Consider the following 15,640-nt stretch of genomic DNA (forward strand, 5'->3'; position numbering starts at 1 on the left):
TGGAGAAAACCTTGTTATTCACGTGGAGAACCCCATGCCTGAGGTACTGCTGTCTCTGTATTAATCTAACATTATAAAATCACCTTCTGATTAGTGTTGGACTGTTTTTGTGGTTTATCCTGCAGGATCTAGTCGTGCTTTTACTGCATTATACTGATATAATGGATAAACCGAACATGGTAAAGGTCTTCTGTCCTCAACATCAAACCAAAAAACAAATTCACACAAGGAACGAATGCAAAAACTGTAATAAAATCCATCATGGCCTAAAGGCTTCAGAGAATGCTAAATTCCCAGAACAGCCATTTATCCGATGGGCGATGCCAGTGTTCATGTCAGAAGCATACAGGCCATCTTCAAAACTAATCACATCAAATAAAAACACGCCCAGTGCTAGCAACCACGCTATAGTACAGACAACAATGAAGAATGCAGAACTGAACCCTCCTGTACAAGCTACAGAAGCTTCTAAACCTTACAGTGCAGCAGATCTAGCTACAGTATCGGTTCCATCTGGTCCTGCTTCATCTCCTGCACAGACTCCTTTAACATCAACCACTGTGAAAACAAACACACCTGCAGCAGCTGTCATCATAGGAACAACCACAATGCAAACAACTGTACAAGCATCTGGAGAACCAACCACTGCTGTAAATCCACCAAACTGCAACGGAACTTCACCTAAGTCGGGATCAACACCAGCGAGCTTTAAAAACACACCAGAAACAACCACAGCTGAAACTTTCACACATTCTACACCTACTGCAGGCACACAAAGCAGCACAATGGCAATAACATTCACACAAACATCACTTCCTGAAATGACCACCTCAGCAACACCAAGCAACTCCACTCACAGCAATGATGTAGTTGCAACAACCATCTCCGCTTCACCAGCTGTTACAACCCCTGCAGCATTTACCACACCAACACCATGTCCTCTAGCAGATACCCCCTTGTCCGGTTTTATCCCTGCAGCAACTACTCCAGGGGCAAAAGCTTCTCCTGCCACAATGGAAACAACCTCAGCAGTAGATATATCAACCTCACAAGCAGTGATCTCTTCCACCGCAGGAATCACTGCACTGCTAACAAAACTCACATTGATACCTAAAAATATTAGCATTCCTGCTAATAATGCTGAACTAACATTGGATACGAATTTTAATTCAGGGTCAAATACCATCTTCAAAACAACATATGCTGCAGCAGATGTTCCTGAGTCTCTAACTACAGAGGCATCAATGCTCAACATCTCTACTACTACTTCATCTGCAGGACCAGGATCAGATGTAAAGACCTCTACTGCAGCCTTACAAACTGTAGTCACACCCGTTACACCGGTCACACCACCCACATGCATTACACCGTTCACACCAGTCACACCCGTTACACCTGTTACACCGGCCACACCCGTTACACCGGCCACACAGGCCACACCCATTACACCGGTCACACCTTCTACACCGGCCACACCCATCACACCGGTCACACCTGTCACACTTGTTACACCGGACACACCCATCACACCCGTTACACCGGCCACACTTGTTTTACTGGCCACACCTGTCACACTTGTTACACCGGCCACACCCATCACACCCGTTACACCGGCCAAACCTGTCACACTTGTAACACTGGTCACACCCTCCACACCGGTCACACAGGTCACACCACACACACCCGTTACACCGGTCACACCCGTTACACCGGCCACACCCATCACACTTGTTACACCAGCCACACCTGTTACACCGGCCACACCTGTTACACCGGTCACACCAGCTTTACCCATTACACTCGCCACACTGGTCACACCCTCCACACCGGTCACACAGGTCACACCACACACACCCGTTACACCGGTCACACCCGTTACACCGGCCACACCCATCACACTTGTTACACCAGCCACACCTGTTACACCGGCCACACCTGTTACACCGGTCACACCAGCTTTACCCATTACACCGGTCACACCCGCCACACCAGTCACACCCGTTACACCGGCCACACCCGTTACACTGGCCACACCCGTTACACCAGCCACACCTGTTACACTGGTCACACAGGCCACACCCATTACACCGGTCACACCTGCTACATCGGCCACACCCATTACACCCGTTACACCGGTCACACCTGTCACACTTGTAACATCGGCCACACCCATCACACCCGTTAAACCGGCCACACCCGTCACACTTGTAACACTGGTCACACCTCTTACACTGGTCACACCCTCCACACCGGTCACACCCGTTACACAGGTCACACCACCCACAACCGTTACACCGGTCACACCCGTTACACCGGTCACACCTGTTAAACCGGCCACACCCGTCACACCGGCCACACCCATCACACTTGTTAGACCAGCCACACCTGTTACACCCGTCACACTTGTTACACCGGCCACACCAGTTACACCGGTCACACCAGCTACACCCATTACACTCGCTTCACCGGTCACACCGGTCACACTCGCTACACTGGTCACACCCGCTACAACCCTCACACCGGTCTCACCAGCCACACCCGTTACACCGGTCACACCTGCTACAAAGGTCACACCAGTTACACCCGTCACACTTGTTACACCGGTCACACCAGCCACACCCATTACACCGATCACACCCACAGCAAACATGATCAGTTCTACCACTAAAGAAACTCCTTTCAGTAACATGTGCAAAACAGAAACAGCCACGGTGCAAACCCCACTTCATTAAAACTTATAATGACTGGTGACTCAGATGATGTCTTCTGGGGATTTCCAGGTCTAACTATAACTTAGATTAACCTTAAACACTTCAGCAACTGAAGGGCTAGGGAAAAGTGCACATGAAGACAAGTGAGCAGCTAACATTTAGGAACCAGACCACACATTACCACAAAACCTCTACATTACCCTCATGCCCACAACCAGGTTTACTGCAAAAGCTGATCTTCATACTATTCTTTATGTGAGCTGATTTTTATGCTGATTTTCAAACGTGAGCTGATCTTCAAGATGACTTTCATGCTAATCATAATGCTGATCTTTACATGTGAGCTGATCTTCATGGTGCACACAGATAGATACAGGGAGTGCAGAATTATTAGGCAAGTTGTATTTTTGAGGATTAATTTTATTTGAGGATTTAATTTGAACAACAACCATGTTCTCAATGAACACAAAAAACTCATTAATATCAAAGCTGAATATTTTTGGAAGTAGTTTTTAGTTTTAGCTATTTTAGGGGGATATCTGTGTGTGCAGGTGACTATTACTGTGCATAATTATTAGGCAACTTAACAAAAAACAAATTCATACCCATTTCAATTATTTATTTTTACCAGTGAAACCAATATAACATCTCAACATTCACAAATATACATTTCTGACATTCAAAACCAAACAAAACAAATCAGTGACCAATATAGCCACCTTTCTTTGCAAGGACACTCAAAAGCCTGCCATCCATGGATTCTGTCAGTGTTTTGATCTGTTCACCATCAACATTGCGTGCAGCAGCAACCACAGCCTCCCAGACACTGTTCAGAGGTGTACTGTTTTCCCTCCTTGTAAATCGCACATTTGATGATGGACCACAGGTTCTCAATGGGGTTCAGATCAGGTGAACAAGGAGGCCATATCATTAGATTTTCTTCTTTTATACCCTTTCTTGCCAGCCACGCTGTGGAGTACTTGGGCGTGTGTGATGGAGCATTGTCCTGCATGAAAATCATGTTTTTCTTGAAGGATGCAGACTTCTTCCTGTACCACTGCTTGAAGAAGGTGTCTTCCAGAAACTGGCAGTAGGACTGGGAGTTCAGCTTGACTCCATCCTCAACCCGAAAAGGCCCCACAAGCTCATCTTTGATGATACCAGCCCAAACCAGTACTCCACCTCCACCTTGCTGGCGTCTGAGTCGGACTGGAGCTCTCTGCCCTTTACCAATCCAGCCACGGGCCCATCCATCTGGCCCATCAAGACTCACTCTCATTTCATCAGTCCATAAAACCTTAGAAAAATCAGTCTTGAGATATTTCTTGGCCCAGTCTTGACGTTTCAGCTTGTGTGTCTTGTTCAGTGGTGGTCGACTTTCTGCCTTTCTTACCTTGGCCATGTCTCTGAGTATTGCACACCTTGTGCTTTTGGGCACTCAGTGATGTTGCAGCTCTGAAATATGGCCAAACTGGTGGCAAGTGGCATCTTGGCAGCTGCACGCTTGACTTTTCTCAGTTCACGGGCAGTTATTTTGCGCCTTGGTTTTTCCACACGCTTCTTGCGACCCTGTTGACTATTTTGAATGAAACGCTTGATTGTTCGATGATCACGCTTCAGAAGCTTGGCTATTTTAAGACTGCTGCATCCCTCTGCAATATATCTCACTATTTTTGACTTTTCTGAGCCTGTCAAGTCCTTCTTTTGACCCATTTTGCCAAAGGAAAGGAAGTTGCCTAATAATTATGCACACCTGATATAGGGTGTTGATGTCATTAGACCACACCCCTTCTCATTACAGAGATGCACATCACCTAATATGCTTAATTGGTAGTAGGCTTTCCAGCCTATACAGCTTGGAGTAAGACAACATGCATAACGAGGATGATGTGGTCAAAATACTCATTTGCCTAATAATTCTGCACTCCCTGTATTTAAATAAAACACTGAACTTACTGAAGCTAAATGGAATAAAGGACTGAATAACAAACCAATGATCAGATTTCCTGCTTATTATTCATTTTTGTTTTTACAGTTTCACTAAACCTCAGAATCAGTCACAACAATAAGAACTCAGTATTAGCATTAACCAGGGTTTAGTATTAGCCAGTGATCTGCTGATAGTGATAATTGTAGTAATCAGGATCAGCAGATGTTCATTTCCTACAGTACTGATGGGATATTTGACTTTCAAAAAGAACTGTAAAATCATCAGGTCTAAAGGTTGGATGTTCCAGAATATCAGCAGAGCAGCAGAACATCTCACCAATGCTGAGGACAATCAGTGCCTTTTACACAACGTCACCTCCACTGCAACTTCAGCAGTTATTAACTGAATGTATTAAATGTGCTACAGTGTCAAAGTGAAAATCATCCACATGTCCAGCCGGAATTACAGGTGGCAAAAGAATTTAAAGCAAACCTCTCTTGGGGGTGGGGCTTAATCACACTCTGCTCTAATTAGCGAATAGCTTTGGATGAACAGCTGCAGTAGAAAAGATGCCAGGGGTGTGAAGGTCTCAGTGAATAACAAATAATCTGACGCCCAAAACCTCACATACCACAACCCTCACACAGAGGGGTAAACAATGTGTGTATGTGTGTCCCTGCAGTGTGTGCATTACTCTGGTGTGTGTGTTCCTGCAGTGTGTGCGTTACTCTGGTGTTTACTCCATTGTGTGTACCTGCAGTGTGTGTTGGTGTGTGTGTGTTCTGAGGAAAAACTTGCTTTAAAACACAATGTTATGAATGAAATGATTCATCTTTATTACAATAAAATTGCCAGAAAAGTTCGAGCTCCTGCCGTTACAAAAATACGTCTTCTACAAAGTATCCTCTGTGTTCGCTTCTGAAGAGCCGGCTAAGAAAACAGCGTTAGTGTGTGATAACACTGACGACACGCACACACAGTCATATCAGCTTTATCAATAGTAACGCTTCAGCAATCAACAGTGTGTATTCTCTCCCTCCTCACACACACACACACACACACACACACACACACACACACACACTCAGTGTTATCACAATCCAGCAGCAGCAGTGAGCAAGAAACCCAATCACCCTGAACACCATCCACACTATAAATTAACTTAAATTAACATTCCCACACAAACACATAGAACAGTACCACAACCAAAAACACTCCTAAAGTACAAACACCTGTGTGTGTGTGTGTGTGTGTGTGTGTGTGTGTGTGTGTGTGTGTGTGTGTGTGTGTGTGTGTTTGGTCCCTAAAATAATGAATCAACAATAATAATATGTACAAAACCACAGCAGCTCAGCGTGATCGAAGGCAACTGAGTGGATTTATGTGTTCCTTTATGTGTTGTGTTTTTCTGAAGATCTCTATCTTCTGATTCCAAAGTGCAACTGAGTGTACGAGGACGATCCTGCAGAGAGACAAAGAGAATAAAGTTCAAATAAGGTGCAAAAATGCTCACTACAGTTAGAGAGAAAATGTGTGTGAGAGAAAAATGAATGAGTGAGATACCTGGTTTAGTAAAGTGATCAGCCACTTAGAGTAGATCTTTATTAAAACTATTATTTAAAACTGGACAAGCCTTGTTTTAGAGTGGGTTTTAATTTCAGGCTGTATGATAAACACTATTTCAAATGGGGTTATGAGTAATTTTCTGTATTGACTGCATATATATATATATACTTGTGTGTGATTGTGTGCGTGTGTTACCTGACTGCACACTCCCCAGTCTACGCTGCAGAGCCTCCAGTCTGGTGATGTAATCAGACAGCGCTCGATCTGGATCATAATTCTGTAGATGCGAACACACTCCTCCATCTCCACTCATCCCTCCATACCTAAAGGGAGAGGGGCATATAGTAATGTGTGTTGTGTACAATGTACAGTGTGTAGTGTGTGTACAGTGTGTTTGTGTTACCTGTGTTGTGTACAGTGTGTAGTGTGTGTGTTACCTGTGTTGTGTACAGTGTGTGTGTTACCTGTGCTGTGTACAGTGTGAAGTGTGTTACCTGTGTTGTGTAGTGTGTACAGTGTGTAGTGTGTGTGTTACCTGTGTTGTGTACAGTGTGCAGTGTGTGTGTTACCTGTGTTGTGTACATTGTGTAGTGTGTACAGTGTGTAGAGTGTGTGTTACCTGTGTTGTGTACATTGTGTAGTGTGTGTACAGTGTAGTGTGTGTTACCTGTGTTGTGTACATTGTGTAGTGTGTACAGTGTGCAGTGTGTGTGTTACCTGTGTTGTGTACATTGTGTAGTGTGTACAGTGTGTAGAGTGTGTGTGTTACCTGTGTTGTGTACATTGTGTAGTGTGTACAGTGTGTAGTGTGTGTGTTACCTGTGTTGTGTACAGTGTACAGTGTGTGTGTGTGTTACCTGTGTTGTGTACAGTGTGTAGTGTGTGTTACCTGTGTTGTGTACAGTGTGTAGTGTGTGTTACCTGTGTTGTGTACAGTGTGTAGTGTGTGTGTTACCTGTGTTGTGTACAGTGTGTAGTGTGTGTTACCTGTGTTGTGTACAGTGTGTAGTGTGTGTTACCTGTGTTGTGTACAGTGTGTAGTGTGTGTGTTACCTGTGTTGTGTACAGTGTGTAGTGTGTGTGTTACCTGTGTTGTGTACAGTGTACAGTGTGTAGTGTGTGTTACCTGTGTTGTGTACAGTGTGTAGTGTGAGGTGATCCTTGTCCTGTTCTCCCTCTGTTTGTTCCTCTTCTCTCTCCATAGGGCTGAAGGTAGGGAGACTCGTTTCTCACCTCCATCACTGCACACAGACACAAACAAACAACTGAGAACATTTCCCTGAGCCTAGTGTCTGGAAAAGTGTTTGTGTGTGTGTGTGTGTGTGTGTGTGTGTGTGTATACAGGAGCAGTGTAATGCTGGAAGTGTGTGTGTGTGTGTGTGTGTGTGTGTGTGTGTGTGTGTGTGTGTGTATACAGGAACAGTGTCATGCTGGAACTGTGTGTGTGTGTGTATATACAGGGACTGTGTGTGTGTGTGTGTGTGTGTGTGTGTGTGTGTGTGTGTCTGTGTGTGTGTGTGTGTATACAGGAGCAGTGTAATGCTGGAAGTGTGTGTGTGTGTGTATATACAGGGACTGTGTGTGTGTGTGTGTGTGTGTGTGTGTGTGTATACAGGAGCAGTGTAATGCTGGAAGTGTGTGTGTGTGTGTGTGTGTGTGTGTGTGTGTGGGGTACCTGTGTTGTGTAGTGTATACAGGGAGTGCAGAATTATTAGGCAAATGAGTATTTTGACCACATCATCCTCGTTATGCATGTTGTCTTACTCCAAGCTGTATAGGCTGGAAAGCCTACTACCAATTAAGCATATTAGGTGATGTGCATCTCTGTAATGAGAAGGGTGTGGTCTAATGACATCAACACCCTATATCAGGTGTGCATAATTATTAGGCAACTTCCTTTCCTTTGGCAAAATGGGTCAAAAGAAGGACTTGACAGGCTCAGAAAAGTCAAAAATAGTGAGATATATTGCAGAGGATGCAGCAGTCTTAAAATAGCCAAGCTTCTGAAGCGTGATCATCGAACAATCAAGCGTTTCATTCAAAATAGTCAACAGGGTCGCAAGAAGCGTGTGGAAAAACCAAGGCGCAAAATAACTGCCCGTGAACTGAGAAAAGTCAAGCGTGCAGCTGCCAAGATGCCACTTGCCACCAGTTTGGCCATATTTCAGAGCTGCAACATCACTGAGTGCCCAAAAGCACAAGGTGTGCAATACTCAGAGACATGGCCAAGGTAAGAAAGGCAGAAAGTCGACCACCACTGAACAAGACACACAAGCTGAAACGTCAAGACTGGGCCAAGAAATATCTCAAGACTGATTTTTCTAAGGTTTTATGGACTGATGAAATGAGAGTGAGTCTTGATGGGCCAGATGGATGGGCCCGTGGCTGGATTGGTAAAGGGCAGAGAGCTCCAGTCCGACTCAGGCGCCAGCAAGGTGGAGGTGGAGTACTGGTTTGGGCTGGTATCATCAAAGATGAGCTTGTGGGGCCTTTTCGGGTTGAGGATGGAGTCAAGCTGAACTCCCAGTCCTACTGCCAGTTTCTGGAAGACACCTTCTTCAAGCAGTGGTACAGGAAGAAGTCTGCATCCTTCAAGAAAAACATGATTTTCATGCAGGACAATGCTCCATCACACACGTCCAAGTACTCCACAGCGTGGCTGGCAAGAAAGGGTATAAAAGAAGAAAATCTAATGATATGGCCTCCTTGTTCACCTGATCTGAACCCCATTGAGAACCTGTGGTCCATCATCAAATGCGATTTACAAGGAGGAAAACAGTACACCTCTCTGAACAGTGTCTGGGAGGCTGTGGTTGCTGCTGCACGCAATGTTGATGGTGAACAGATCAAAACACTGACAGAATCCATGGATGGCAGGCTTTTGAGTGTCCTTGCAAAGAAAGGTGGCTATATTGGTCACTGATTTGTTTTTGTTTGGTTTTGAATGTCAGAAATGTATATTTGTGAATGTTGAGATGTTATATTGGTTTCACTGGTAAAAATAAATAATTGAAATGGGTATGAATTTGTTTTTTGTTAAGTTGCCTAATAATTATGCACAGTAATAGTCACCTGCACACACAGATATCCCCCTAAAATAGCTAAAACTAAAAACTACTTCCAAAAATATTCAGCTTTGATATTAATGAGTTTTTTGTGTTCATTGAGAACATGGTTGTTGTTCAAATTAAATCCTCAAATAAAATTAATCCTCAAAAATACAACTTGCCTAATAATTCTGCACTCCCTGTAGTGTGTGTGTTACCTGTGTTGTTGTGCACAGTGTGTAGTGTGTGTGTTACCTGTGTCGTGTACAGTGTGTGTAGTGTGTGTGTGTCCCGTGTTGTGTTGTGTGTGTGTGTGTGTGTGTGTGTGTGGGGTACCTGGACTCTGGCCTACACCATTTCTGTTGATGATTGATCCTCCTGTAACCTTCTGCCATCTTCGAACCAGAAAACGCATTCTAAAACATACAAACATGAATAATGAGTCAATGTGATTTGATTGGCCGAGAGCAGTGAAGTGTGATCTGATTGGGTGAGATCCAAGGAACGCTCATGTAGATAAGCGTGTGCGTCTGTGTGTATGTGTGTGTGAGTATACGTGAGTATGCATGTGTGTGCTTGCGAATGTGTGTGTGTATATGTGTGTGTGAGTATACGTGAGTATGCATGTGTGTGCTTGCGAATGTGTGTGTGTGTGTGTGTGTGTGTGTGTGAGTATATGCGAGTGTGCGTGTGAGACCTGAAGATGGCGATGCAGACGCGAGCAGCCGATCGGAAGCGCGTGTATCCTGGTCTGTGGTGACTCCCACATTGCAATAAGGAGGTGTGTGTGTAGACATTTGGGCCGGTCATGCTGGCGATCAAAGAGAGCGTTGCCTCCTCACACTCCTGAAACCCCCCGAGGAGGAGCAGCAGGTACTTCTTCTGATAGATCAGAGCTTTACGGAAACTCTCGGAGCGCAGGTATTTCCCATAAACTCTCTGCACACAGTGAGTGGAGCTACATAAGCATCATCCACACTTCATTTCTCCTGAATAAAAGCTCATTACTTCACCTTCAGTGTGGCGCTGTCTGTGTCAGACCCACTGAGATCTCGCACCACGTCTGAGCGAATCTCCGCCCGAAGGCGAGAAATCTCCACCTCAGCCTGGTGGAGCGATTTCTCCATCCTGCTCTTCTCCCTCAAACACACCTCCTTCTGAACCTCCAGCACACCCTCAGAGACCTCTGAACTCGGCCTGGGGGACTACAGGGGGTTAAGAGGATAGAAAAAGGGGGGCAAAGAAGGAGAGAGAGAGAGATATGGGGGCAGAGGAAGAGAGAGAGAGAGATATGGGGGCAGAGAGGAAGAGAGAGGAGAGAGATATGGGGGCAGAGAGGAAGAGAGAGGGAGAGAGATATGGGGGGCAGAGAGGAAGAGAGAGAGAGGGAGAGAGATATGGGGGCAGAGAGGAGAGAGAGGAGAGAGATATGGGGGCAGAAAGTGAGAGAGACATTGGGGAAGAGAGGGAGAGAGAGAGGAGAGATATGGGGGCAGAGAGGAGAGAGAGAGGGAGAGATATAGGGGCAGAGAGAGAGAGAGAGAGAAAGAGAGAGAGGGAGAGATATGGGGGCAGAGAGGAGAGAGAGGGGGCAGAGAGGAGAGAGACATTGGGGAAGAGAGAGAGGAGAGATAGGGGAATAGAGGCGAGAGAGAGGAGAAAGATATGGGGGCAGAGAGGATAGAGAGAGAGAGAGATAGGGGAATAGAGGGAGAGAGAGAGAGAGAGGGAGAGAGAGAGAGGGAGAGAGAGAGAGAGGAGAGATATATGGGGGGCAGAGAGAGGAATAGATTTCAATTATGAAATTAATTATTTATTTGATGTTTATTTACGTTTTTACAGACTTATGTGTAATAAATGTGTTGCACTAACGCTGAGGGCCTGAAGGTGGCGCTGTCTCCGCATTTCCTCCTCCAGTTTGAGAATCTGATTTCTAAGCTCGTTCTTCTCTTCTGTTAGACGACTGACAAAACCTGTGAGTTCTGCGTTCTGACGCAGCAGTCGCTTTGTTAACACACTGGAGAAACCTCCGGTCAGCAGGGTGGTGCACTAACCCCCCCAAACACACAGACACATACACACACAGCAGAATAGAATGGGTTTTTCACCTTTTGCACTGAAAAATCATGAATATTCACAATTAGCTAGCATCTCGCATAGTTTAGCACTTTACCAGTTTATGTGCTGAAGTATGATTATGGGATCTACAGCCCTTTTGTGTAATTTTTGTGTGTAATTTACCTGATCGATGTCTGTGTTGTGAATTTAATGATATTCCTCTATTTTCTTACCAATCTGCATCCCGTGTATAATTACCCAATCTGCATGCATCCCCTGTATTATTACCCAATCTGCATGCATCCCCTGTATTATTACCCAATCTGCATCCCCTGTATTATTACCCAATCTGCATCCCCCGTATTACTGCCCAATCTGCATCCCCTGTATTATTACCCAATCTGCATCCCCTGTATTATTACCCAATCTGCATTCCCTGTAAACTCATTACACCAGTTTTTTTGTGTTCCCTGTTCTATTATTTGCAATGTTTCATCTCCACACCTAGAACCTCCAACAGAAATGTGTGTCTTACCTCTGGGCCAGCAGGAGGTGCTGTGGAAAACTTTTGCAGGAATGACACAACATCCTGAATGTTTCTCTGTAACCAGCTGATGTTCTCTCTGTCAAAACCCTCCACAGTAAGTCTAAAGCAGAGGAGAAATAGGATTTTTTACTCACTTCACACATCTTTAGGATATCTGGATACATTGATACAAAGTGCACCAAAAGCACTAGACCGGAGTACAGGTATAGAACTTTCACTGTACCTGTTGATTTTGTTAGCAATTTGCTGAAGCTTTGCAACAGCACTGTTGGTGTCTGTGAGTTCTGTTTCTCCTGCAGTGTTTAGGACGGCTGTACTAGTGGAGTCCAGAGGAACACTTCGGACCGATTTCTGCTCCAACATCTGGTCTCCTGTTCGCTCCTGCTTACATTAAATTTACATTTTATTTGTCACATACACATTCATACAGAGTACAACATGTAGTGAAATGTTTTTACGACTGTCCAACCTTTAAAAATGAAAAAGAACATAAAAATAAAATACCAAAATAAATAAAACTAAATGTTGATGTCTATTAAAAGTATAAAGTGTAACTATAAAGTATAGAAATAAGTTTAAGAGATATATATATATATATATATATATATATATATATATACACACACACACACACACACAGTCATGTGCTGGTATTCACTTGACACAGTGATGGAATAATTGAGAGAGATCAGCTTAACAATGTTGAGGAGTGTGTAAAGGACATTAGACAGTGGATGCTTGATAACTTTCTTCTGCTCAACTCAGATAAGACAGAAGTACTTTTACTAGGACCACATGCAGCTAGAAGTAAACTTTCCGATTTCTTTTGTAGCAATTGTACTTTCAGGCATACATAGAAAACTCGCTCTGGTCACCGTGTACAGACCCCCAGGGCCCTACGCTGATTTTCTTCAAGAGTTTGCTTGTTTTCTATCAGATCTCTTGATCAATTTTGATAAAGTGCTGCTTGTAGGAGATTTTAATATTCATGTAGATGATGTAAACGATGCTCTAGGATTATCATTTGTTGACTTATTAAACTCTTTTGGGGTTAAACAAAACGTCACCAGACCAACTCATCGCTTTAACCACACACTAGACTTAATAATATCCCACGGAGCAGACGTCACTGATATAGATATTTTACCTCAGAGTGATGACATCACAGACCATTACCTCATACTGTACACACTACCGGTAGAGCAGATTAGCCGTGTTGCACCACGTTATCGACCTGGTAGGACTATTGTTCAGACCACTAAGGACAGATTCATAAATAACCTGCCTGATTTATCTCAATTTCTCACTAAACCCATAACTACTATTAATCTTGATGAAATGGTTAACAACATAGACCTTATCCTCACTAGCACATTAGACACCGTTGCCCCTATCCGGTTAAAAAAGGTTAGAGACCAAGCACCTGCATCTTGGTATAATAGTCATACACATGCCCTCAAGAGAACAGCACGTAATCTGGAGAGAAAATGGAGGAAAACTAAATTGGAGGTATTTAGAATCGCGTATAAAGACAGTATGCTCAGCTACAGACAGGCGCTAAAAGCTGCTAGAGCTGAACACCTGAGCAAACTTATAGAAAACAACAAAAACAATCCCAGGTTCCTTTTCAGTACAGTAGCTAAACTAACTACAAATCAGGGCTCTGAAAATTGTGTTCCATCACAGTTTAGTAGTGAGGACTTTATGATTTTCTTCACTGAAAAAATAGATAACATTAGAAACACAATTTGGTAGTTCAACCTCTGACACCATCTCCTGAGACAATCTCACCTTCAACTCCACAACTCCACTGTTTTACATGTATAGGACAGGAAGAGCTGTATGATGTTATTACCAAAGCTAAATCAACAACATGTCAGTCAGATCCCATTCCAACTCATCTACTGAAGGAAGTGTTCCATACAGCTGGTGAGCCTCTTCTGAATATTATTAACTCCTAACACCTAATCTGGATCCAAACACGCTATCGAATAACAGACCCATTTCAAATCTCCCATTTATGTCTAAGATTTTAGAAAAGATTGTCGCTGCACAGTTCTGTTCCTACTTACAAGAGAACAATATCTTTGAAGAGTTTCAGTCAGGTTTCAGGCTCCATCATAGCACAGAAACTGCTCTAGTTAAAATAACTAATGACCTGTTTTTAGCTTCAGACCAAGGCTTCATCTCGCTGTTAGTTTTACTAGATCTTAGTGCTGCGTTCGACACTATAGATCATGATCTTCTCCTAGATCGCTTACAAAATTACATCGGCATTCAGGGACAGGCATTAAGCTGGTTTAAATCCTACCTGTCTGATCGTTACCATTTCGTAGATTTAAATGGAGAGCTATCCAGGCTAATGCTAGTAAATTATGGCGTGCCACAAGGTTGAGTTCTAGGACCCTTGCTTTTCACAATATACATGCTTCCCTTAGGAAATATTATTAGAAGGCATGGAATTAGCTTCCAGTGTTATGCTGATGATACTCAGCTATATATCTCATCTAAACCAGGCGATACAGCTCAATTAACTCGAATAACTGAGTGTGTTAAGGAAATAAAAGACTGGATGACTCATAACTTTCTATTAATAAATTATAATAAGACGGAGATTTTGCTCATCGGCTCAAAAACCCGGTACACAGAAGCTCCAGCATCTCAACCTGCATTTAGACGGATGTTCTGTAACCACTAGTTCAACGGTAAAAGACCTGGGAGTTATTTTAGAGCAACTTGTCTTTCAAAAATCACATCAATCAGGTTACAAAAACAGCCTTCTTTCACCTTAGAAATATTGCTAAGCTAAGAAACATGTTATCTATATCTGATGCAGAGAAGCTCGTCCATGCGTTTATGACCTCCAGAATAGACTATTGTAATGCATTACTAGGTGGATGTCCTGCGTCATTAATAAACAAGCTTCAGTTAGTCCAGAATGCAGCAGCCAGAGTTCTTACAAGGTCAAGAAAATATGACCACATAACCCCAATCTTATCGTCCCTACATTGGCTTCCTGTTAAGTTTCGAATAGACTACAAACTATTACTTCTCACTTATAAAGCACTAAATGGTTTATCTCCATGTATCTCCAGTCTTTTAACATGCTACAATCCGTCATGTTTCTTGAGATCTCAAAACTCTGGACTTCTAGTAGTTCCTAGAATAGCAAAGTCCACTAAAGGTGGTAGAACATTCTCACATTTAGCTCCTAAACTCTGGAATAGTCTTCCTGACAGTGTTCGGGGCTCAGACACACTCTCCCAGTTTAAATGCAGATTAAAGATGTATATTTTTAGCAAAGCCTACACATAACACACATCACATCATAACCTTGTGCTCCAGAACATCTGATCACATCACATTATTAACTTGTGCTGTTAATATCATGAACAGCAGCTACGCTAATTCCTCTCCACTGCTTCTCTTTCTCTCCCCATCCCGAGGCTTCCTGAGGTTGCTCCAGCCCCAGTCACGTCCCACCTCATGATGATTGTGGACCTTGGAAGAAGTAGATGCCCACAAACATCCTGAACCATCTAGAGACGTACCAGTGCCAATTGGATCCCACTTCATGTGTGGAGTTTGGACACTGGACCTCCTGGATTGTTTAAAGTCTCTGTCATGGAGAAGCTGATGCTGGATCTGTGATGATCACAAATGTTGAGCTCAGTAGCTCCTACTTTTATACCAAAGACTGTAGAAAGAACATTTACTTATAATCTTATACTCCAGTACTCATGTTAGTTCTCACTCTCCAGTGTTCTTTATTGTTGAAAGA

General features: G+C 43.6%; 2 protein-coding genes across 2 annotated transcripts in view; both read right to left on the reverse strand.

The window, feature by feature from the left end:
- Positions 1–707: 707 nt before the first annotated feature.
- On the reverse strand, positions 708–2,647 carry LOC124392177 (mucin-19-like). The gene is made up of 2 exons (XM_046858934.1): positions 1,812–2,647; positions 708–1,640 (listed from the first exon to the last, which is right to left on the reverse strand). Exons 1-2 carry the CDS (start codon positions 2,621–2,623, stop codon positions 854–856), a joined length of 1,599 nt encoding a protein of 532 aa, XP_046714890.1. The 5' UTR covers positions 2,624–2,647; the 3' UTR covers positions 708–853.
- Positions 2,648–5,453: 2,806 nt separating this feature from the next.
- The window catches only part of akap9 (A kinase (PRKA) anchor protein 9), a 127,697-nt gene continuing 117,510 nt past the window's right edge, over positions 5,454–15,640 (reverse strand). Inside the window, 9 exon segments of the mRNA XM_046858757.1 lie at positions 5,454–6,103; positions 6,403–6,530; positions 7,334–7,448; positions 9,591–9,670; positions 9,952–10,193; positions 10,268–10,459; positions 11,127–11,303; positions 11,848–11,959; positions 12,083–12,243. Of these exon segments, the coding sequence (XP_046714713.1) occupies positions 6,060–6,103; positions 6,403–6,530; positions 7,334–7,448; positions 9,591–9,670; positions 9,952–10,193; positions 10,268–10,459; positions 11,127–11,303; positions 11,848–11,959; positions 12,083–12,243 (1,251 nt within the window). The 3' untranslated portion in view covers positions 5,454–6,059.

The sequence above is a fragment of the Silurus meridionalis genome, chromosome 10 (genome assembly GCF_014805685.1).
Source record: "Silurus meridionalis isolate SWU-2019-XX chromosome 10, ASM1480568v1, whole genome shotgun sequence".
NCBI classification, from domain to species: domain Eukaryota; kingdom Metazoa; phylum Chordata; class Actinopteri; order Siluriformes; family Siluridae; genus Silurus; species Silurus meridionalis.